The sequence below is a fragment of the Eurosta solidaginis genome, chromosome 3, assembly GCF_040869045.1.
Source record: "Eurosta solidaginis isolate ZX-2024a chromosome 3, ASM4086904v1, whole genome shotgun sequence".
Classification (NCBI taxonomy): Eukaryota; Metazoa; Arthropoda; class Insecta; order Diptera; family Tephritidae; genus Eurosta; species Eurosta solidaginis.
This window is the reverse complement of record NC_090321.1, coordinates 131,754,614-131,780,541: the sequence shown is the minus strand read 5'-3', so window position 1 is coordinate 131,780,541 and position 25,928 is coordinate 131,754,614. Positions and strand designations below refer to the sequence as shown.

The 25,928-nt window shown below is 39.5% G+C and overlaps 1 protein-coding gene across 12 annotated transcripts in view; it reads left to right on the top strand.

Annotated features, from left to right (window-relative positions):
* shot (dystonin-like protein short stop) overlaps positions 1–25,928 on the top strand; it is a 1,374,398-nt gene that overhangs the window by 655,530 nt on the left and 692,940 nt on the right. For all 12 annotated transcript variants that reach the window (XM_067773043.1, XM_067773042.1, XM_067773040.1 and 9 more), the window contains 2 exons: positions 21,955–22,585; positions 22,669–22,804. In XM_067773043.1, the coding sequence (XP_067629144.1) occupies positions 21,955–22,585; positions 22,669–22,804 (767 nt within the window). The remainder of the gene's footprint in view (positions 1–21,954; positions 22,586–22,668; positions 22,805–25,928) is intronic.

Sequence of the window (25,928 nt, the reverse complement as noted above, 5' to 3'; positions counted from 1 at the left end):
GAACACGCCTTCTTGCATACAGGCATTAAAAAGAGCAGTAAATAATGTAGCCCTAGTTGGATCGCGGTATTAAGGGCTATGTTTGGTACTCCATCGGACCTGCTCTGTAATTTGCGGAATTTCCGTACTTTCGAGATCCTCGCTTGGTTAAGTCCAGCGATCTTGCGCCGGAAAAAGTGCTTCAACAATAGTATTCATTAGTATCGGGAACGTAGGTTGCTTTGATATCGGTCCTTTAACTTTGGCCATCACGGTTCCGTAGGCTGATCCCGAAGGATCTATGTCAACATTATCCAGCAGTTTCCTAAAGCATAACTTCTTGCTATTTTTTATGCCATTTCTTTGTGCAACATTGTTGCTGTGTAACTCCGTATATATCACACGATAGGGTGCCCTCTGCGCTATTCTTCGTGCTTTGTGACATTTTTCACGCTCTTCCGCAATTTCGTCAATCCACAAATATACCGGAGTGCGCTGGACTTTTCCGCGACTTCTGGGCATGGCAGCATCACATGCCATACATAGCGACTTAGAGATTTGAGCCGACTGGTCTTCCGCATGCGATCCTCGTACTATGGTATCCTTCCAGATAATATCAAATATTTGTGGATCGAAAAGGTGCTGTTTCCATTTCCTACTGTGTCGATGTTTTGCTGCCACCATTCATGGAGTTTCGAGCAGCTCTACGCTAATAGCTTTATGGTCGCTGTGTGTGTAGGCGTTGCTTATGGACCATTTTGCTCGTCTTGCTATCTCGCTGCTAGCGAAGGTGAGATCTATAATGGATCATCTGGTATAATGGATCCCTGGTTCATTTAGGAGTTCTAGCCTCAAAGAAGCAAGGCTTTCGAGAAGAACTCTCCCTCTTTCGTTGGTTGGTCTACTTCCCTACACAGATGACCATGCATTGAAGTCTCAACACACTAAAAGTGGGTGTTTACCTCGTGCTTCAATGGTGATCCCGTATATCATGCCTTCGAACTCGGCGATGGTCATGCTCAGAGGGGCATAGCAACTGAAGATGTATATGCCGTTGATTTTTGCCCACGTGAATCCTGCTACCGTTGGCGTCATATTTTCCTATGCGAGAAATTTCCATGGTGCCCAAATTGAGGCTTTCCCTGCCGAATCCGAGTGCCAACCCTGCTCCTGGCGATTTTTGTATTCTTCAGAAAGTACCACTATGTCATATCCTCCTTCATAGACTGTTTGGGATAATAGCTCTTGGGCTGCCTCGCAATGGTTTAAATTGAGCTGCAATACCCTCATGAGACAGTCATTTTCTGCCCTCTCGTTGTAGGCATTTAAAACTGCCTGCTGAATGTTGTCCCCCTCATAAAGCGCATTGCAGCCTTATGACCTTCCTGGCCGCATAGGCTAGACCTATCTACAGTCTCCTTACATTTCTGAGCTATATGCCCGTAGCCCCAGCACCTATAGCAGCGTTTCTCTTGCTTGAGCTCTCTAATTCGGCAGGAAACCCATCCTACCTGGATTCCTTGCTGTAAGGCTTATAAGTGCCGACTTCGTACCACTGTACCTTGTGCGTATGCTTTTTATGGCAGTCACATCTGGAAGTTTGATGTTACGTTGCTGGTGGAGGGCGTTGCAAATCTCCTCGGGCGTAGTAATCTCATCGAGATCTCTGCACTGTAGTGTGACCATTTGGGACTTTGTTATAACTTTAGCCGAGTCCTTTAGTACCGCTTCAATTTCTGCTTGGTACGTGCTTGTTTTCCCATCTTGCGATTTTTTCAGCTCTAGTAATAGCTCTCATTTCGCCGTTCTTCAAATCGTTTTGACGTCATCACCCAGGGATTTTAGTTCGTCGCATCTTCTCACTTTACGCAATATGTCGGCGTACGTCGCATCCCCCGCCTTGGAAATGATGATTGCATCCGGCCTAGCCTTAAGTGCTTTTTTCTTGCTCTTCTTTTTAGCTAACTGCCACTCTCCCGTCTTTTGGGCTGCAGTTTCCTATTTCTGCTCCGTCTTCTCTTGCGTTTCTTGCCTTCGCTTGTGACCACCCACGTGCCCTGACAAGGCGTCTTTTAGTGTAGTAGTGGGTTTTATCACGTTGTTCTCCTTGGTCGAGTACGAATTATTCCTCGGTCGCTTTCCTGGGGGTGATGGACTTCTATCCTTGGCACATTCGCTTGCACGCAGTTTATGTTCTAAATTCTTTACCTCTAGGGTCGACTCGATGTACAGCACTTTTATTACGGAGGCCAATCGCTTGATTTCCGCGTGTATATTATTACGCCCTATGAAGAACTGCATCAAGTCCCCAATCGCCTTGCCTAACTTGGTCATCTTTTTTTCTCCAGGGGGGTTTTGCTGATTTAACGCAGCTGACGCCTGCTTAATTAGCTCACTTAATGTTGGTGTGCCCGTTTGACCCTTGCTGTCGGAGCTCTTTTTGCAAAGCTTCGGTGTAGCACCCGGCGACACCGCTCCTTGCATGCTTTCGGCCTCCGCTCCTTTGGGTTTCGTTACCACTTGCGACGAATTGTTAAGGCCCCCAGCCGATGGGCCACGCCCTTCTGGAGAGCGAGCTAGCTTCCTTCCTACGAATGGATTGAACGCCATTTCATTCTCCTGTGTTTGGATTTTTATTTTAGTATTGTTGTTGCTCATCATTTATTTAATTGGGTCCCCACTTGAGGCCGCTATCTTGGTCCGAGTGTGCAGTTACCTATATAGATCCCGTGGTTGTCTACGCGAAGGCGGGGAGGCCACGTGAAGGTTGACGCAGTCCCTCATGAAGACTGCGTCCAGAGCCAGATCAGTATTAATCGGGAGGATCTCAACCGAACCTGCACCACCAACTTAATGATGACGGACTTTGAACGTACCCCAAGGCCTGCCAAGGTTTTAACGGGACGGAGACGAATGGGACATTAACCGGAAAGTCATTTCGACGGTGTGTCAAGCCGTGTACTGAGATTTCCGAATGCCTCATTCGCCAGCCCTTAACAAACATATCCAATTCGTTGATTCCAGTATACCTTAATTAAGACCTTACTGGGCTCAGCCTTAATGTGACAATCACCTTAAATTTACAAATAATTACCTCTTTACCTTCCTGCGTATGTCTCCACGTCGTATAGTTGCCTCCCTATCTTGGGTAGGTATTCCCTCGAAGCAACCCCGTACTGGGCTGTGGATGCTTAATTCAGGGCGGCATCTACTCGCCTTGCCACTGGAGGTTCTCAGGGTGCTTTTGGGCCTTTTAAGCCAAACCCTCCTCACCAGCCGTTCTTGGTCGAGGGCTGCTTATTTGATATTCGCAGCTAACCTAATTAATAGGCCGTTCACTGGCCGCCAGCAGTGACCCCCTTGGCCTGAGCTCAGCCTCAACGCTGATCGATACGTGGGTTGGTGAGTGTGACGCTTATGGGTTAGACAACTGTAAACGGATACGGCTCCCCACTGGGTTCAATATAACTTACCTATGCCGCTATGACTGTGTCGCTATGAGTTATTCGTGTGTGGTCGAAAGTGAAATTCATTTGCTTGTGCATCACAAGCTGGACTTAATCTGGCGTTTACATAAATACAAATATCTTGTATTGTGGTAATGCCACACCAAGAAGGGTCACATACACTTGAGAACAATTGTATGTGATCCTTAAAGTGACTTAATGACCTTTTTAGAGTTTACAAAATTTTAATTGCTTTTAGTTTTCTATTGTAATTTATTGTATTGCAGTAACTTGATATTGAGCGTGAAGAGTTTGTTTACTTATTTTTATATCCGTCTACATTTGCTTGACATGTGTGATTTTTGCTGAAATATTTTTTTTTCTTTCTATTGTTCTTTTTCTATGGTTGAGTGCTTATGATTATGAATAATGTTTTGCATGAAGTGTTATTGACATTTGTTTTTACATATCAGAATTTTAAATGTGTCCACCCACTTAAAATCTGTTTTGTTTTCAAATTTGTTATAAAGTAACCGTAACTTGATGCCAACATGACTTTATATTTATGTATTTTTTTTTTTTGTTTACATTTTTAATGACGAGTAAATTAGAATGTTTATAGTGTGGTTGTTTTGGTTTTTTTTTTTTCAAATCCATTGGGGGTTACTTGCGAATGTTCTATACTGTTTTAAACCTATTTTTATATGTGTAGGTTAAAGTAAAAATGTTTCCTATTACTATTTTCTATTCTGTAGGGGGGTTTGAAATAAAAATATTTTTTATTACTATATTCTATTCTATTTAGAATAAAAGATATTGTCCTACTAGTATTTCCTATTCTACCTGTGGCTAAAGTAAAAATATTTTTTCTATTATTTAAACTTACGACCTCTTGAATTGTGAGGTTTTCTTAAAAGAGACCCAGGTGCCTAAATATTTATATTTATTTCTAATAACTAAAAATGAATGATTTTTGTTTTAACAACCATTTTCATTGTTTACCGAGTTATACTTAACTAAGATAATGTAATTAATTATACAGGAAATTGAGGAGCTGTGATTGATGGAAGATCCATGTGGTTGAGTATTAGAAGTTGTAGTTCAGCTAGTGAGCAGAAGGGAGGTTCAGTGGATGCAAAAATTTTTAGTATTTTTGAATTTTCTTTTTATATCTTTAATATTTTCTCTGTTTTCCAGCAATTTCTTTGATCTTAGTTGTCATGCGATTTCTGCGTGGCCACCAAGACAGAATCGTCATGATTTTTATGAAGAACTATTTTTATTTTTACCGGGATTGTCACATGCACAACTCTTGAGTTAGTGCAATTATTTGATCTTTGAGAACTTGGGTACCAATTATTATTTTATAAATTCGCCTACTGCAGTAAATATTGAATTAATTTTTCACCAATTTGTCACTCAGGATAACTGTGTTTTTCCTTATTTTCAAGTCCTTATTTCAGCCTGGTCGAATATTGTCCTAAGTCAATAACTTCCTCAACAATCTGGTTGCTTGAAAATTTGTCTACGCTAACATTTTTCTATCCTAAGATGAAAATGAACGCGACTAGTCGTTGTTGCAAATTTATATAGCGCTTTAACATATATATATATATAGGTTCTTTGTGACCTTTTCTTCATTTTTGCTGTTGTTGGTAATATTATTATTTTATTTTTTAATTTTGCATACTTCCACCGACACGGAGTTTCTTTTCAAATATAATTTGAAAGAATTTTTATTTTTGGTATAAATTTTCTACCGTGATAGCTTTTGTGGTTGGTATTTCCATATGAACTACTGTGGATTTTTGCTATTGCTTCCTGATTATCTTTGTTTTTAAAGATATCAGGAGCATTCATAGAAATTATGCAAATTCTTAATTTGCCGTTGAATTTAGGCGGGGCTAATAAAGCTGACTTTACTGTCAATTGAGACATTTGAAGGTTACTTTTTCTTGACTTGTTTATTGCTCTTCAACTTTGAGTTTGGAAATTTGGACAGAGGGAGAAAAAAATTTTAGACGCGCTGTTGCACGTTATTTAATTGACTATATTTAAATTTCATATAGTATTTAAGTATACGGGTTATCGCTATGATTAATAGCCCTATCGTGCATATTAAGCACCTAGCCAAATGTCTGTGGTTTTTGTATCCACTTGGGCTTGTGGCTCATATTTTATCAATTTCTTGTCAACTTTTTCCTCTTCAGAGGTTTCTTTACCGAATTCATAGCCAGCTATCGCTATCATTATGCCTTTGGCTATTTTTGTCCACCAAGACATTTCGATTGAAAGAGGAAATTCAAGAGAGATTAAAAATTTATTGCTGATTCTTTAGGGAAAGAAAAATTTCCTAATTTAAGCTTTAATTTTAATCTTTATTCAAACATTACATTTTACTCTTGACCTGCATTAATTTTTAATAAATCTACCTTATTTAACTAATAGCTATTTTAACAATTTATTTCTAAAATTGTAATTTTTGTTTTACTTTGATATTTTTTTATTTCTAATTTAGATATTTAAAATTTTTCCTTAAAAAAAAAATTCTAATTTTATTTTTTCAAATTAATAGTTAAGTACACTTTTATTTTCTTTTGTTTAATTAATTTTACAAAATAACTAACATTTTACTTTAAATTTTAGGAATGTAGTTTTTTTTCTCCAATTTACAAAATATTTTAAAATAAATTTTTATGCCATTTTGTTTTTGTTATTTTTCCCCGATTTATTTTTCCTTATTTAACCCAGATATGCCGAGCGTACCACATGTAGTATACCTGTTATTTTCAAAATATTTCGTAAACAGTAATTTAAAAAAGTAACCAACCTGTCGCTGTGCTACTGTACAAAACAGGCATCATAGTTGGGTTTGAAAAAAAATTTCTGTTGGAATTCCTTGATTGCTCTTTTAATATCAAAAATGCGAGTTTTGTGAAATTGTCAAAAGTGTGAAGATGTGGCGTAATCGGTAAGAAAAAAATATTTAAGCCTATTTTGTTTTGTTCTCTTTTTTGTATATTTTTATTAAAAATAGTTCTAGAAATTGAGGTACACCAGTAGTGGAAGTGTGAAACCCTATTATATGTGGTTTTTGTTGATTTATTTGCTGGCGTACTACAAGTTAACACACTGGCGGCACCCAACATATTAATTGTGAAAAAACTTCTTTTCTTATTTAGTATCCAGGGCAAGTTGATCCTTTAATTTTTTTTTCACAATTAAGATTTAACAACTTTATTTAATATTCAATAATTAAGTATGATAGTGGTTAGTATGAAAGCCTCGTCGCAACTGCTCTCTGCGTGGACTGCTGCTTCCTTTTATAACATTTCGTGCAGCTACATTCTGTAGCCAGACATATGCGACGTCTGGGTGTGAGTGTGGTTTTGACTTCCCGCAGGTGTCTTACTTGGCTGGCATGTAAAAGTCTCGCAACATTGTGAAATAGAAATATGCTGACTCCGCTGCAGTGTGCATAGGTACTGACTTGGTTCCCATAGGTTTAATAACGTTGCGCAATATTGCCATCGCGCGATATGATGAAATGCACTTGGCCTTCAAGCGGGTGTTAGGTTGGGGTTATGCTGCTTACAATAATTATGCTAGCGCAGCTGCAGGTGGCCCATCAAACGTGGGAAGAATAATTATGCTGACACAGCTGCAGGTGGCCCATGGGACTGTGGGAAGAATGATTATGCTGCCACAGCGGCAGGTGGCTATGGGATTGTGGGAAGAATGATTTTGCTGACACATCAGCACGTGTAAACTTCAGCGTGTGGGAATCCAACATGTTGGGTGCCGCCAGTGTGTTAACTTACATGTAGTACGCCGGCACTAGAGTACAAAAAACAAATTAAAAAAACAACACATTTTCTGTTTTCAGTTTTTAACTTTAAATGAAAAAATAAGCACTCTAGAAGAATAAAAAACGATTTTTCCTATATAACCTAAAATCACTACTTTTTTCCTTGTGTATGTGCCGAGCTTACTACATGTAGTACACCCTACAAGATCGGGTATAAAGGATTTTTTTTTAAATTTATCTTAATTTCTGTAATACTTTATGTTAAAAGAACGGTATTAAAAAAAGATTGTGGAAATTGCTTCACCAGGAGATCCGTCGGCATATCTGGGGTTAATTAACATTATAGAAGCTATTGTATAAAATTTGTTTCTAAAATTTTTGATTTTCTTAAAAAAAGTTTTTCTTTGAATTTATTTTACAAAGTATTGTTTAAAATTAAATTTTATGTTATTATTATTTTTCTACGCCACATTGGACTTCAATCTTTTTCCCTACTTTTAGGTTTAGTATGTGTCATTTTCAAAGCTGAGTTCAAACTTATTGTTAAAAGAAATTGCTAATGGTGAAGCGTCTCAGGGCCGCTCAATTTATTCTAATTTTTAAACATACTTTACATTATTAATTGCCATTCGAAATTCTCCTTTGTGGTGTCTTCTATGCATGCCATGTAATATCTTCTTCTATATTCCACTTGAATTATTGGTTGCCAATGTCCATGTTTAGTTTACTTCTTTACTTAATCTGTGCCGTGTATTAATAATGTTGATCTTTTTATGGTAGTAATTAATTTGTCCTCTAGTGATTCTCCTTCACTTTGATATTTGCCAAAAAATCCGAACGAAAGGGCTCCATTTGTAACTATTTCAATCTCATTTGTGTTCTCTTTGTTGTCTGAGCTGTCAGGATCAAAGGGGAATCCTGCTTGGTTTATATCCAGGATTTTCTTCAGAAAGTTCTTCAGTAGTTTTGCTATTTCTTGACCAAGCTGTCCATGTAATATCTGGTTATATGACCGGTGCTAATTCTAATAAGTTTACGGAGATGGCAGGATTTTCCTCCAACTAGATTGTTTAGCACTTTTGCCAAGTTTAATCTATGTTAAACCGGTGCTGATTCTAATAACTTTACGGAGATGGCAGGTTTTTCCTCCAACTAGATTGTTTAGCACTTTTGCCAAGTTTAATCTAGTTTGGCAGGATCGCCATGTAATAAGTGTGAATCCTGCTTAGTTACTAACGCGACAGGCTCTTCTGATCACCTAAATCTTTAGCAGTTTTGCTAATTCTGATCTAGACTGGCAGGATCGCCATGTAATAACTTCTATTTAGAATAAAATACAAAAATTTTGGTTGTGCGCGAATGTTCAGCGCTGATATCAGATTGTTATTTATTACTGAATACTTTCTCTTTTATAGAAAAATACTTACAATACTATTACAATATTTACATACAATATTTACACACTAAAAATAACAACATTCTATTTCTATATACCTAGTCAGCATAATATTCTTATTACCTAGCTATGTAATAATGTTTGATCGGTCGCGCTGACAAACCGACGCTGTCGATCAGGCATGCTGATCGATACGTGGGTTGGTGAGTGTGACGCTTATGGGTTAAACAACTGTAAACGGATACGGCTCCCCGCTGGGTTCAATATAACCTAACTATGCCGCTATGACTATGTCGCTATGAGTTATTCGTGTGTGGTCGAAAGGGAAATTCATTTGCTTGTGCATTGCAAGCTGGACTTAATCTGGCGTTTACATAAATGCAAATATCTTGTATTGTGGTAATGCTATACTCGATGCAAGTAACCGGATATCAATTCTGAACTGTTCCACTATGCCCAATATGACTTCGCAATAGGACTCTCCGCTGACTTCTCTTTATTTGGTCTTTCTGACAGATCTGTGTATTGTACCTTACATTTCCTTAGTTGTTCCTTGCCCCATTCATCCGTACACGTTACAGTCATAAGCCGAATATCTATAACGTCTTCTTTAGCCTCAGCTTTTAAACAGAGTTTGAATTCCAAACTACATGGTCTTCGTGACATTGCATCTGCATTTCCATGGGTACTACCTTTTCGATGCTCAATGGAAAAGTCGTAGCTTTGTAGTCGCTCGATCCACTGTGCCAATTGACCTTCTGGATTACGGAACTGCAGGAGCCATTTCAACGCTGCGTGATCTGTCCTGACGCGGAATAGCTGCCCGTAGAGTTAGATGTGAAAATGTTTAATGCACTCTACCAATGCCAACAGCTCCCCTTGTAACGCGATAATTTTTCTCTGATTTTGCAATTGATCGGCTGTAATATGCAACTACCTTCTCCTGTCCATCGACCAGTGATAATACGCCTCCTGTAGCATATCCGCTCGCATCTCTATCTAGAATAAACGTTGCTCCTGGAATCGGATATGCCAACATTGAGGCAGTGCACAAACGCTCTTTCAGTGTTTGGAAAGCCACTTATTGCTTCTTATTCCATTCAAAAGGTTTATTTTTCCTTGTTAGCTCGTGGAGACTATGGGCTACGCTGGCAAAGTTTGGTACAGGTACAAATCGGCGGTAATATGCGCACAGCCCAAGGTAACTTCTTAATTCATGCAGGTTCTGTGGTCTTGGCCAATCCTTTACAGCTTCTATCTTTTCACTCGCAGTGCAGATGCCCTCTGTCGTTACCTTGTGACCCAAATAACTTCCCATTTAAACAGCGAACACATTTTTGGACTTAGTTTCAGACTAGCGCCAGCTATTCTCTGGAAAACTTCCTCCAAGTTCTTAAGATGTTCATCAAAGCTCTTGCTCAATACAATGATGTCGTCTATGTACACTAAGCATGTTTTCCAATGTAGTCCTTTCAGTACCTGATTCATGAGTCTCTCAAAAGTAGCTGGTACATTGCAAAGTCCAAAAGGCAACACTGTAAATTGCCAAAGACCATCTCCGACACTGAAGGATTTTCCCTTTGTCTCCCTCTTTCACCTCCACTTGCCAGTAGCCGCTTTTCAAGTCCAGATGGGTAGCTGTCCTTTTTCGTGGCGTCGTTCAACTTCCGGTAGTCCACGCAAAACCTCAGTTTTCCATCCTACTTCTTCACAAGTACCACCGGTGAGCTCCATGGACTAGATGATGGTTCTATGATGCCGCTGTCGCTCATTTCTTCTATGATTTGACTCACAACTTCCCGTTGCGCCACAGGAACACTACGAGGGGCTTGACGGATCGGCCTCGCATCTCTAGTATCAATTTGATGTTTCACAACATTGGTGCAGCCTAGTTTGGAACCATCTTGGTCAAAGATGTTTACGTACCTTAGGAGCAGTTGTTTTGCCTTACTCTGATAGTCTTCCTCTAGCCCCTCCGTCTATGCCGTGCAGTTATTTGAAAGATCAATCTTGCTGGTTGAAACGTTTTCCTGGAGCTACTCACAGTTAATAATTACTCAAGCCTCAAGCTTGGCATCTTCCCCATATAGCTATTTTGATCAATTTGAGTGGTGACTTGAACTCATTGAGTACTCTTACCGGAACCCGTGCATCTTGTTAGTCGTAGCCAGGGCTTTTCCTACAAGTATTTTCGCTGCTGATTTGTTTGCTGCCTCGACAACCCACAATTTGTTTGTCCCACAATCTCCATCAACCTTTGCCCAGACTACTTCCTCCGATTTTGGAGGTATTTACTGATTCTCCTCCACCAGCACTCGTTTACTGCTGTAGCCTTTCTCGTAGCCGAAATTAAGTGGCACATCCATGTGCTTATATCGCATCGTCTTGCTTTGCATGTCGATCTCGATGCCTTGTTCGATTAAGGAGTCCACTCCAATTATGATTTCATCAACAATATCTGCCACTATAAAATTATGTAGTACCGTGACGTTCCCAATTGTGACTTCACATGCTACTTCTCCAATTACCTGGGTGTTCTCTCCAGTGGCTGTACCTATTCTTGTTCCAAGCAATGGTCTTATCTTCTTGTTGACTAAATCTGATGGAATGAGATGCGCCCGTATCTACAGTCAGTAAACGTTCCCATCCATCCGCACGTCCTCCGACAGTCAGATTGCTCGACCTTCTTCCAATTTGTGAGATAGAGATTATGGGGTATTCAATGGCGGGAGCCAGCTGTCGCCCCTTGCGGCTGACTCTCTTTAGTTTAACGATGGAGTGGATTTGGAGATTTGCTCATCTCCTTCAGCTCTGCTTTTACGAGCGCCCGTATTGTTGGACCTATTGGGGTTGGTGCTGCAATAACGTGCAAAAATCTGCCCTGACTTTTAAAACTTAAAGCATTCGACTGCATCAGTATTCCTCTGTTGCGTGCCCTTTAAAGCTTCCAAAATTGCGTCTACCCACTCTGGTGTTTCTACTTCCACACGTTGGGCTTTGTATGATGGTTTACTCAAAAGTGAGACAGTTTCCTGAGTCAGTGCATGGGATATTGTTTCAGCAAATGTTGGATTTGAGTTTGCGTATGTAGCTCGCTTCGTTTCCACGTCCCGTATGCCATTTATAAAGCTCTGGATTTTTACCCTCTCGGTGTATTCCACGGGTGCGTCCGCATTTGCTAGATGGGCCAGCCTTTCGACATCCGACGCAAACTTCTGCAAAGTCTGATTCGCTTTTTGGTAACGGTTTTGCAACTCAATTTGGTATATCTGTTTCCTGTGTTCGCTTCCGTATCGCCTCTCTAGAGCGCTCATCAATGTTTCATAACTGTTCCGTTCGTACTATGGAATTGTCTCTAAGATTTCAGCTGCAGGCCCTTTCAATTCCACGAACAGTGCAGCAACTCTATCCTCAGCATTCCAGTTGTTCACTGTTGCAGTCTTCTCAAACTGTAGCTTTAACACCTGGAAAGGAAATGAACCGTCAAAAGATGGAGTTTTTACCTTCGTATTTCTCGCTGTAACAGCTAGGCTATTTAGTTGTAACTGCTCCATACGACCTTTTAAATCATCAACTTCTGGCTGAAATTGAGCGATTCTTGCATCTTGTGCTTCCAGTTTTGATGATACCCTTGCTTCCTGTTCTGACAGCTGGGAGGATGTGCGAGCCTCTTGAGCTTTTAACTGCTCTGCCATATATATCTTCTGTTCTTCTGACTGTGTTTCCATCTTGGTTGTTATACGAATCCCCTGGGATTCTAATTGTGTTTCCATCTGGGATGTTATACGAGTCTCCTGGGATTCTAGTTGTGTTTCCATCCTGGATGTTATACGTGTCTCCTGTGATTCCAGATGGGATGCCAAATATGGCTTCTGTTGTTTCAGTTGAGTAGACACTGTGGACGTTTGTGCAGATGTTGCAGCCAATATCATACTCAAGTCTCAAGTTTTCGGTGATTCGTTTTTCTCCTCCATTTTTGTTGTTTCATCACCACCAAGATGGAAGACGTACTCTTCCACGTTAATTCCTTCCAACTCCTTTTTGAGCTGCTGGATCTTCAAATCATTTAACTTGGCCATGTCCTTGTTGCCCTCTGGAATTTATTAAGCAATTCCTCTTCTGACACAAATTTTAACGAGTTCTGCGGATTTCTGATTATTATGCAACCTTCTGCTAACGGGCGAATCGCGAAACTGTTGAATAAATCACTCCAGTATTCAGTATTACAAACTGGTCTTTATTTAGATAACTTTGGGAGTAGTACTTCACAATCATACTTCACAGCCAATAGCGTGTTTAAGTTAAAACTGATTACTGATTACTTGCGCTGTTTTTATACTCTCCGTTGCTTCGTTCGCATATCTCTCCTAAGGTCTACACGTTTCACCTTCTAGAACTTTTGTATCTCCTGTTTGGTTACCATCTATATACATGCATATTTGTAGTCTATGTTTATCTTATAGCCATATGCGGGTGTATGTGTGAGTAACTACTTCGGCATGTGTTTGTGAGTACCTCTTCCTTGCCTTGTATGTATGTGTGTAAATGATGATTCATTTGTTCATGTACACAAGAGAGGCAGCTTGCTTTATTGTTGTTGTTCCTTTATTTACTAACAACATTGTGATGCTAAAATTCGCCACAATATGTTAAACGAACGATTGCTCCATTTAAGAAAACCCGTAATAATGTAGAGAAACAAATAAGTTATCAATTAAGCTCTGGGCCCGTATCGTGGTATTCGATCACGGATGAAAACCATTTTCACTCAAATGATAAACATTTGTCAAACTCTTTTTAAAAATTATAATACATTATGAACCTGATAAATACTTGCAGCCTATATTTCACGTATTACCTCAATCCTTATCATAATTTCAGTGGTATTGCGATTTAAAAAACTCAATTCGATCACGTATCGTAAAACTGACACGGGCCCTGAAATCTATTTTTCATCGAAACATTCTTTTCATTACAACATGATGCCATGGTTCAGAGGTATAGCGTATATCCAGGAAGAGTTAAGATTGTCCCCAACTCGTTAGGCGAAGCACTGCTAAAACAACAAAAACATTCATAGCATGAAGCATAAAGCAACCACACGTTTTAAATTAAGGCAATTAAATGCAAATTAAGTATTTACATGCACTGAGGGAAATTTATGGAGGCATCATCTACAAGCAGTTAAATATATCACACCTCAACGTACTAAGGAAGAATTTTAAATTAGTATCAGCTTGTGAAAAAAAGTTAAAAAATTAAATAAAAAAGTAAAAATTGGTATAGAAAAAAGAAAAAACAATTTAAACAACCAAATAATTCCGAAAAGTGCTTAGCAACCATTTTTTATTCCTTCATATTGTAACGAATTTAGTGCAATTCCTCTTATTTGCAACCTTCTGCTAACGTTCGAATCACTAAACTGTTGAATAAATAACACCACTATTCAATAATGCAAAATGGCCTTTATTAGACTACTTTCAAATTAACACTTCTATTGCTCGCCAGATAGCGTCTTAAATCAAACTGATTGTGGTGCCTCTACTGTTGCTGCCTTTTATACTCTGTGAGTTCGCGCCCGCATACTTCTAGGCGCTTCCAGAATTTACTTAGTTACTGCTATAAAATTTATAACTACAGATGCTCGTGTATAGCTTCTCATATGCGCGTGTATATGTGGATGACACTTCCACAGATAATTACCTACTTTTGGGAGCATCTCAGGTAAGATATATGCATGTGTTTTTGCGCCTCTTCTCCGCTGCTCGTATGGACATATGGGTAGACATAATGATTGATTTGTTGATGTGCTCACGAGCCACTGCTTAGTATCGGCTTAGAGATGATAGTACCCCTTAGTGTTGCTAGTATTCGTCGCACTGCCCTCCACCTAAGTCTGATCGTCCCGATCAGACAAATTTCCTGATCTAAACGCCGCTAGCATCTCCAAATGTACCACTCTTCTATTTCGTGGTTTCCCAATTTTTTGTATGCGGTAGATGACATCACTGATCCTCTTCACAACTCTGCACGGGTCTTCCCAACCGCACCAAAATTTGGATGGAACACCTTTCCGCCGGTGCGGGTTGTATAGCAGTACCAAACTCCAAGAAACCTTCCGAATTATAGTTCTTGTCGTACCTCTGTTTCATCCTAATACTCATTACCCTGGGCCATTCCATCACACTCTGTTCTTTGGCCAATGAACTACTTCGCAGAGCTTGCGCTTGACGGATTGCCTTCGCATAATCAGTATCGTTCCCACGTTTCACAACAGTAATGCGCCCTGGATAGAAACTACCCTCGCATTCCTTCTGGGAAATCCTTTCCTTCGTTTTTGTGCGTCCATTTGGTTTTGTCAATGCCAGTGTTTTCCTCGCAGGTACTTTCGATTTCGCTTTATTTGGCCCATTCGATCCATCCACATTTACCTTTGACTTTCGTGGTCTTTGTCGAGCCTTCTCCACCAGCACCAGATTACTGCTGAACCCTTTCTCCAAACTAAAGTTAAGTGGCACATCCTGGTTCTTATAACACATCACCCTTCTCTGCATATCGATCTTGATGTCATAGTCAACCAAGAAATCGACTCCCAATATGACTTCATCAACAATCTCCGCCACAACGACTTCACAGATCCCTTCTCCCCGGACTTGGTTATACTGATGTTGTTGTTGTAGCAATGCTCGCCCCACCTAATAGCCGCGACCGATCACAAATTGTCATCAATATCCTCTAACGGGAGTCCAAGGAAACTTGCCGTTTCAACAGGGGTGGACCATAAAGAAAGGGGTGTTAGAGGCGTTGGTTCCACATTACAATTAAAGAGATGGTTGGTGTCATGTGGGGACACATTGCAAGCGGGGCATACATTTTGTATGTCGGGGTTGATTCTGGATAGGTAAGAGTTTATCCTGTTACAGTATCCAGAACGAAGTTGAGCAAGAGTGACACGCGTTTCCCTGGGGAGTATGCGTTCCTCTTCCGCGACTTTTGGATACTTTTCTTTAAGTACTGGATTCACCGGGCAATTCCCGGCATAAAGGTCCGACGTCTGTTTATGGAGTTCACCAAGGACCTGCTTGTGTTTTTTCGCTTCATACGGCTGGGTTCTCAGGTGCCGTATTTCCTCAAGATGCTTACGGAGATGACTCCTCATCAATCAGATGTCTGTTGGGATGCCCAGGTTTCTGGGTATTCAACAGGAACTGTTTGGTCAGCATCTCATTTCTCTCCCTGATGGGGAGTATTCTCGCCTCATTATGCAGATGGTGGTCTGGGGACATAAGAAGACAGCCCGTGGCGATTCTGAGAGCAGTATTTTGGCAGGCCTGTAGTTTCTTCCAACGGGTAATTTTTAAGCTTTTCGACCATATGGGTGACGCGTAGCACGTAATCGGCTGGCTAATTGCTTTGTATGTAGTCATGAGCGTTTCTTTATCTTTTCCCCAGGTACTGCCAGCGAGGGATGTGAGGATTTTGTTACGGCTCTGAATTCTCGGAACAATTGCGGCTGTGTGCTCACCAAAATGTGGATCCTGATCAAACGTCACACCCAAGATTTTGGGGTGTAGGACAGTCGGTAGCGTAGTGCCATCGACGTGGGTGTTCAAAATGGTCGACATTTGGGACGTCCATGTTGTAAATAAGGTCGCGGAAGATTTAGTCGGTGATAATGCCAGGTTTCGCGAGGCGAAAAAACGGGAGAGATTAGGGAGGTAGCCGTTTATTTTATTGCATAGCGCATCGATCTTTGGGCCTGGGCCTGTAGCCATTATTGTGCAGTCATCGGCGTAGGAAACGATTGTGACTCCTTCCGGTGGTGAAGGTAGCTTATATATGTAGAAATTAAACAAAGGTGGGGATAGGACACCACCCTGTGGCACCCCTTGTTTAATTCTTCTTGGTTTTGATGTTTCGTTTCTAAATTGCACCGATGCCTGCCGACCACCCAGATAATTTGCAGTCCACCTTTTAAGACATGGCGGAAGGGTAGACCCTTACAGGTCTTGCAGTAACGAGCCATGGTTGACAGTATCAAAAGCTTTTGATAGGTATAGCGCTACGAGTACTGTTCTATGGTGGGGGTATTGATTTAAACCGCAATTTATCTGAGTGCTAATGGCATTTAGCGCGGTGGTAGTGCTGCAAATTTGCTTGGAAATAAGGAGCAAAATGGCTTCAAGCGTCTTTGCCACTGGCGATAGGAGAGATATCGGACGATACGACTCACCTATGTTAGCTGGTTTCCCAGGCTTTAGTAGCGGGACCACCTTGGCCATTTTCCATTTCTCTGGTATGACAAAGGTGGAAAGAGACAGGGTGAAGACATGCGCTAAATATTTGAAACCCTCTTTCCCTAGGCTTTTAAGCATCGGCATGGCTATGCCGTCTGGGCCCACTGCTTTGGATGGTTTAGCGCGACCAATGGCGTCCTCAACCTCTTTAGCGGTGATGGTGATTGGTGACGCGCTGAATTTGTGTTTACGTGCGTGTCTATTGGCTCTCCGTCTATCTTTGTCGACCGTAGGATGCATTATATATTGTCGGCAGAAAGCGCTCGCGCATTTTTTCGCATCCGACAGCACCTTGTCGCCAAAGGCGATGGAAACTTTGTCTTTGTGCTTAGTCGGATTCGATAGGGACTTTACGGTGGACCAAAGTTTACCCACACCGGTAGAGAGGTTACAACCTCTTAGGTGCTCCTCCCATTTCGCCCGCTTGTGTTCGTCCACAAGCAATCTGATGCGTTGGTTTATATCCCTTATTTGGGGGTCGCCTGGATCAAGCTGTCTTATAAGGTCACGTTCTCGCGCTAAGTTTGCGGCCTCCGCTGGGAAGTGGGGCCGGATTTCGGGAATTCTCCCGGCTGGAATGAAACGTGCCGAGGCGGATTCAATGACCTTACGGAAGGCATGCTCCCCTTGGCGGGCATCAGTCGGGATAGGGAGGGAAGCAAAGCGGTTGTCTGTAAAAGATTTATATTCTTCCCACTTTCCTTTTTTGAAGTTTATGAAAGTACGTTTTTCGGTGACTATGAAGTCGGCGGTACGCTCGAGCGAAATAAGTATGGGCAGATGGTCGGATGCCAATGTTACCATCGGCTGCCAGTTGACGCAGTTTACGAGTTCTGCGCTCACGATTGAGATATCTGGCGAGCTGTGACAGCTTCCTGCCATACGTGTGGGGGCGTCTCCGTTTATTGTGCAGAACGTCGTTTCTTCTATTTGATCCGCCAACATCTTACCCCTACTGTCCGCCCGCAAGTTTGATTGCCATAGATCATGATGGGCATTGAAATCGCCTAAGATAATGCGATTGTTGCCAGTGAGTAAGGATCTGATATTAGGGCGGTATCCATTGGGCAACAGGTGGCAGGAGGGATGTAGATGTTGATGATTTCTAGATTTGCATCGCCTGACCGGACAGATAGGCCTTGACGTTCTAAGACATTGTCCCTGCGGTCGATGCTAGGATCAAATATATAATATTGCACAGAGTGGTGTATGATAAACGCGAGGCCGCCTCCATTTCCGCTCTCGCGATCTTTCCTGTGGACATTATACCCAGAGCAGGTCTGCAATGCAGATCTTGCTGTGAGTTTAGTCTCTTGGATCGCAGCAATGCGGATGTTGTGACGCTTCATGAATTCGGCTATTTTGGCAGATCTGTTTCATTTGCTCGCTTCCGTAATGTCTCTCTAGATCGCTCATCAATGTTTCGTAGTTGTTCCGCTCGTACTCTAGGAGGGTCTGTAAGATTTCCGCAGCTGGTCCTTTTAAAGCTACGAACAATGCAGCAACTTTATCTACAGCATTCCAGTTGTTCACTGTTGCAGTCTTCTCAAACTGTAGGAAAGGAACATAACCGTCAAAGGATGGTGTTTACCTTTGGATTACTCGCAGAAACTGCTGGGCGATTTAGTTGCGACTGCTCGATACGACCTTTTAAATCCTCGAATTCTACCTGAAATTGAGCGATTTGGTATCCTGTGCTTCCAGCTTTGATGATATACGGACTTCCTGCTCTTCAAGTTGTGTAGAGATTTGAGATGATATCTGCGCTGAAATTCCTGCCGACATTTCGGATATACGTGTATCTTGCGCTTCCAGTTGAGATGCCAAATATGTCTTCTGTTGTGATGTTATATTTGTCTTTTATTCTGCCAGATGAGATGTTATATTTGTCTTTTGTTCTGCCAGTTGAGATGTTCTATTTGTCTTTTGTTCTTCCAATTGAGATGACACTTGCGACGCCACTTCTGAAATGCGTCCCTCCTGTGATTCCAGTTGGGATGATATTTGCGACGACATTCATGGTACTGTCGATGTTTGTGCAGATATTGCAGCCAATATCATTCAATTCAATTCAATTCAATTTTATTTCTAAAATATTAGTACAGTAAGATTTACATCTCTTTTTGCACAACAGAAAAATAACACTCAGATCCAGAAATAAGTTAAAAATAGTTTACGATAAATTAACGATAAATTAAATTAAATCAATCAATAAGTATATTAAAACACGTAACAAAAAATAAGTACACAATACATTATGTAAATGGTTCAATTTGTTAAAAAGTATTTATATAGGACATCCTTGAAGTTACTTCCGTTCAATTTGCTTTTCATGTTCAAGTCTGTGCTGGTAACTGTCTGCGATGCTTCGATTTGCTCTTCAATTTTTGTTGTTGTCTCGTCGCTATCAGGATGAAAGACGTACTGTTCAACATTAATTCCTTCCGACTCCATACCGTCTCGTAGCCGTGCTTGAAGTTCGATCTTATTGCCGGTTGTACTCAACCCACGGTTCTCCAACTCCTTTTTCAATTTCTGGATCCTTAATTCACTCAACTTTGCCATGTCCAAGTTGTATTCAAAATCTTCGGAATTTATTCAACAATTCCTCTTCTGTTCGCTTTGTCCCATACCAACCGTGGAATTCTACAATTGTAGAAATTATTGTGAAGAGCGGGTGGAACATTATCAACTTCGCTGGGTGCTTCGAAGCTACCTCCGTTTAAGATGACGTTAACGACTTCCCTCTCGACTCTAATCTCTCTCTGAACATTGGTTACCAGGTCGCTATTTTCGTTCTGAGAGAAATTTGGCCCGGGCTTGAAGCCTTCCGTCTTTCGCCGAATTTCTGGTAACATTTTGAATCTTTCTATACTCTGTGCCCTATTTTTTCGATCGGGTGACAGTGATGTAGCTTTATGGATCTTTTAATTTTTAAGCTTTGAGCTGGATATGAAAGCATTTCGGGAAACATCGAAGTAGATCATCCTAATTAATATCTGAAATTGCTATGTAAATGTATTTTTATAATATACATATATGCTTTTTTTTCATCGCCATATACATGGGAAAAAGCGGTAGATACTACAGCTCTCGAATTTGTATTTTATAGCAAAGGTGTGTTTTGATTCTTCGATTGTGTAGTATGAACACAATCAGAATTATACCAAATGGTTCCTCTCACGATGGAAGAAGAAGAAGATAAATTGTGTTTGAATGTTTATTTCAAAATGTCAAAGTTTTTACGTAGGTAATTAACCTAAATGATCAAAATATAAAAAATTTCATATTTACATTAAATTAGGATTCACCGCTGTAACTAATTTACAAATATACAAAGAATTCTTGTACCGTCAAAGTGGCCAGTTTTTCACTGTTCGCCTTGTCCCGCACAACAACAATAAAATATGCATTGTAGTCCATTGCTATGTTCCAAGTCACCGGCTTTGCGCAGTTCGCCTTGTAGTGGTAGCAATAGAACTATTACATTGCAGTTCACTACTATTTTCCAAGGACCGGCTTTGCGCCGTTCGCCTTGTAATGGTAGCAATGGTCCTACAAAGTAAAAATGAATATACAAATTAACATGTATAAATCATACCTCTCGAGTGCACAGTTCATCACAAAGTAAAACATTTACTGTGAAGATCGAGCTTTTATACTCTTGTCAATTCTATTGGAATGTATAGCGTTTTTTGTTATGATGTAAGCTTGCACGAAGTGCTTACAAAAGGATTTGATTGCTTGTAATGCTTACACAGGGTGACCATATGTATACTAAAAATATAATGGTGAATACACACTACGATACTTATAATGTATTGTGTTGCTACATCCTCCCCCTTGATGTTGGGTGGATACATTCATCAAACATCATCAAATTTGCTTATGATTTCCTGGGTCTTCTTCTCTTCCGAATTGGTTGTATTGGTTTTGGATCTCTATTATCCCCGTTGCCTCTATACAGCGTCAAGGCAGATGCGTGGTACGCTTCTAGTGGTACGCTTGGTTCGGATGTACTTTCTAAAGACGTGAGGCGTAGCATAACCTAATTAAGGTTGAGTTGGTGTTACTTATGCATATATGAAGACATCATTTATAAAGATATGAGCTATCAATAGAAATTTGACGCGGCCCACGCTTTTAATTATTTTTCTGATCAACGACCTAGATTGATTGATGAGGAGTGTGATGCCTAGTACATAGCACATTCCTAATTATTTTCTAGCTTTTAGTATTATTATTACTTAATGTAAGTATTGTTTTCAATAACTAAAATTTTTTTTTAAATTATTCTATTTTGAATATCTCGATCCTTGCGCCACCTGACGGCTATTTTTTCATAGGTCGCTTTCTATTCGTGTAAGTAAGATGTGTTCCAAATATGAGCCAAATCGGTACACAAATACGATTTTTTTGAATATCTCGATCCGTGCCACCTAGCGGAGTTTTTTTTTATTCTCATCGGGTTCTGAACTATATTCCAAGTTTATAGCTTTAGCTTATCGGGAAGTTACTTAAATTTCGATTACAAAATTCGTAAACAACGCTACACAGAGTCAAGAAATAAAACCGCAAATACATTTTTTCGAGGCCCCCTTAGCATAAAGTCAAAATTTAGGGGAAGATTTTAGCGAAATTAGTTATCCAATCTAATATACACACATACACTTATACAAATGACAAAAAGTCTGACAAACCTACTTATGTTTGAATACGGAGCAATTACTAGTAATCGTTTAAAATTAAATCATAATGTACGATCAAAATTCAACAAGTTATGTTACAGTTAACTTGTTAAAACGGTACATTCAGAAGACAAGTGTTAGAGTGCATCATAATTTTTTTCATTTTCAGCAATATTAATTGAAATAAAATAAGCCAGTATTTCAAGCGTATAGACGGGCGAATAACTATGAAAAGCCCTTTTATTAGTAGAAAGTGTCGGGGTTTTTTTAATATTTTGCTACACAAATCCTTTATGAGTTAATAAAATTTTGTTTATTTATTGCTATAAATTCATTGCAGAGGAAAGCAAACAGGCAAGCCGAATCTTCACTGAGGAATGTATATCTATTAAATCCAGACTGGAGGATATGGCTCGTGAGCTTGATAAAATCATATTAGCACCGTTACCTCGTGATTTGGATTCTATAGAACATGTGCAGGAGATTCATACAGATTATGAACGTCGTTTGAAACAGCTTGATCCTGAAATAAAGCATCTCCAAAATACTTTCCGAAATATTCCATTGAAAACTCCTGCCTTGAAAAAGAATCTTGACAATTTGATAGAGCTGTGGAATGAGTTACATACCCAAAGCGATCTACACAAAAACCGTTTGAAATTATTGGAAATTTCCTTAATGGGCCTCGAGGAAAATGGAAATGTTATATCAGATATTGAAAAAAAGCTTGCATCTCATGTTATTTTACCATCGTCTCTCGAAGGACTGCAAAAAGTTTACAACCAACTAACTGACATTCAAGAGCAGACAATACAATACCAACCCCAAATCGATAAAATGAATGACGCTGCTGATCAGTTAGGTCGAATGGGTGTCCCAACTAAAGTCTTGGGAGATTTAAAAAGTCTTCATACAAATGTTGGCCGCTTAAACACACGATGGATGACTATATGTAACACAATAGCTGACAGGTATGTGCACACACATTTTGGAAGTTCAGCTTTCTAGCGCAAATCAAATAATAAATTTTTATTTTACATTTCATATGTTATAGAATGCGGTCATGCGAAACAGCAAATGGATTAATGAAAAATCTACAGTCTAGCGTTCAAGCTGAAGAATCATGGGTAGATGGCCAAACTGAGATATTATCTGGTCTACCAACGGCAACAGCAGCATATGAATTAGATGTGAGTACCTATATTGTTAGTTATGTATATCACAGACTTGGATGAATATGCCTACGAGTATTTAATTCAAGGATAATGTTAGTAGAGAGGCGAATTTGAAAATCATTAAATTCAAAATATGTTTATGTCACATCGCTGTGGAACAATGTTGTGTCGCGTAAAGATACAAGTCGTATCCCATATCAAAACAGTAAAACCTAAAAAAAAAACTCAGTACCATACCAAGACACTAAATTTCTAATATGGGCAAATCCCAAAAATCTTTTACTTTTTTTGGATACTCGAGTTTTATACACGGGCAAATACCTTAAGGCCAGAAAAAAGTACGAGGACATTGAGTTTGACCCTTTGACTATCCGAAGTTGATAGTAGGTTTTTGCAGAACTTCGAAACGTAAATAACGTCGATTTTTACACTTTTTCAAGCCATACACTTGATTTTTTTTTTTGTATTTTTTCGATAAAATTTTGAGGCATCGCTGAAACGCTATGAAATTTAAACTGAATATGGCTTTTGAGACGGAGATTCTAAAAGTATGAGCAAAATTAATGTCCCCCCCAATACTCAAAACTATCATCAAGCAAAGTAGCGATACTTTTTTTGTCACTTTCAATATTGACAGTTTTTTGCTTATAGCTTTTTGAGGCAACTGAGTATTGAAATTTGGATTATGCACGATAATAGTCTATCAGGAACTAAAAATACCTAGGGCTTCAAATTTGATGTGCCCCTTTCAGTTTTGAAGGTAGAGGCAGAAAAGTGGAAGCGCTTGGTTGCGTAAATTTTTTTTAGCAGCATGTTTTTTGTGATTACAGCAACAATTTTACTTCTATCACTTCATACCCGTTTGTCAATTTTTTCTCTACACCACAGTAGTATACCATCAAATGCCTCATCTTGGAATATTCACGCAAGGTAAGTTATTGATGTTTGTACATGGTGCAAATATACGAAATTTTCAACAAAAATTGGCAATCGTCAAAAAGTGTAGAATTTTTTTTTAACCAGGTTTTATTTAAAAGTAAATGAAAAGAAGCATAAATTTGGTACAAAAATAAAAAAATAAAAAAATTCTACACTTTTTGACGATTGCCAATTTTTGTTGAAAATTTCGTATATTTGCTCCATGTACAAACATCAATAACCTTCCTTGCGTGAATATTCCAAGATGAGGCTATTGATGGTATACTACTGTGGTGCAGAGAAAAAATTAACAAACGGGTATGAAATATTTGACGGTTACCCGGTTTCATATTTTTGCCGATATCTCTAAAACCGGGTCTCGGGTATCAACAAAATTTTACCTAAATATACCCCACATAGATATGTACATCCTGATAAAATTTCAACACAATCGGTTAAGAAGTGTTTAAATAAGTAAACAAATTTAAGGTTTTCCGGGTTTATATTTTTATCAATATCTCCAAAACCGGATCTCTGGTATTAAACTTTTTTACCTTGACATACTTCGTTCACATACATATCTATATGTTTTTAAAGTTTCAAAAGAATCGGTAGAAAAGTGTTAAAATAAATGCGTTGCAAATTTTGCAGTAAAAAATATTTGGCGGTTATTCGGTTTTATATTTTTACCGATATCTACAAAACCAGGTCTCGTTTATCAAAAAAATTTTGCATAACTAACAGTTGCATATATCTCCATATTTTCTTAAAATTTCGATATAATCGGTACAGAAGTGTTGAAATAAATGTATATTTAACATTGCGACCTCAATTTATAAATATTTTGCTCCATGTTTTGATTATATCTTTTTGAGGCATTATGTAAGACGAGTAACGGCGATGCACTATAGCTCCAATTTACCCCTCAATGTTTCTAACAAAAAGATATTTGCGTGCTACCATGTTTCAAAAAAATTGTTTTTTCTCCAAAAAAAAAACAGTGTGGCGGATTTCTCCATATAGAAGAAATAGCAATTTACAAGGTCTCTTGTTCGCCGTATGTGCTATGCTTTAACCAAATTTTATATTGGAAACCATGGAAACAACTCAAATCTTAAGTTTTATATGAATACGACAATCTTGTGAATTGCCCAAGTGTTTCGTTTTAGCCTATGCCAGAGCTGTATTATAAAACAAAAACCACCAAGTGATGGAGAAAAACATGCAATCCTGCGCATCGCAAAAAAAAAAAAAAATAAATACAAGACCCGAAATACCTCGAAAGGATTCAGGCGGAGCCTCTTTTCCAATTTGCGTCGTGCTACAATATTTTCCTACAAATCGGCGGGACTAGACGAACATGTTTTACGCCAACTCCGAACAGAAATACGCCCGGAGTGTTCGCCTATGGAAGCAGAGGAAGAGGGCTGCCCCCGCTCCGCTAGAGGGACCAGGTGGATTTAAACTCCCTTGGTGTGACCAATTGGCGCCAGTTGGCAGAGCAAAGAAGCGACTGACGCGCCTTGTTGGACGGACATAACCGTTTAAACGCTTAAGCGCCAATTAAATAAGTAAGTTGGCCAAAGTACTGCCTAGGGGCGACTCGCCTAGAAAAACTTTTGCTAATTGAAAAACTTGTTTTTAAATTTTTGATGTTTCTTTGCCCGGGAATTGAACCGTGGATCTTTAGCGTGGTAGGCGGAGCCAGGCCTGCACAACGAAATCAACAAAAAACAATTTAAATGTTCTCACGGCGGCCGCCAAGTTAGTTGGTATAGTAGTAATAATAATCATAGTTGGGGCGGTATCGCTCAGAGGGGATTGGGTCTGACCTTTTCTTCCTATTTGTGGAAATCTGCTTTCCCATTTTTTACAAATTCAATTTTCTAAAGAGTTTTGATGTTGTTTATCTTATTACGCAACTTCAGTGTGGGATCTTTGGCTAGATAGCCAGGCACACTCCATCTTCACCACGACGCACAGAGATTTAGTTGTACTGACAAGCGGAAAAAACTTTATATATGCCTACGCCAAACTTCAGTATATACTTGTACATAAGTTAAAACTATTAGGTGCATTGCTGCGAATTTGATACTTGTTTTAAGAAACTCATAATCGCGGGAGAGATTTTAAAAAAAGTAACCCGATTGAATGTGGGTGGAAAAAAATTGAAATCAACGCAGATAATTGATCAAATAAACATTTAATATACTAGAATTAA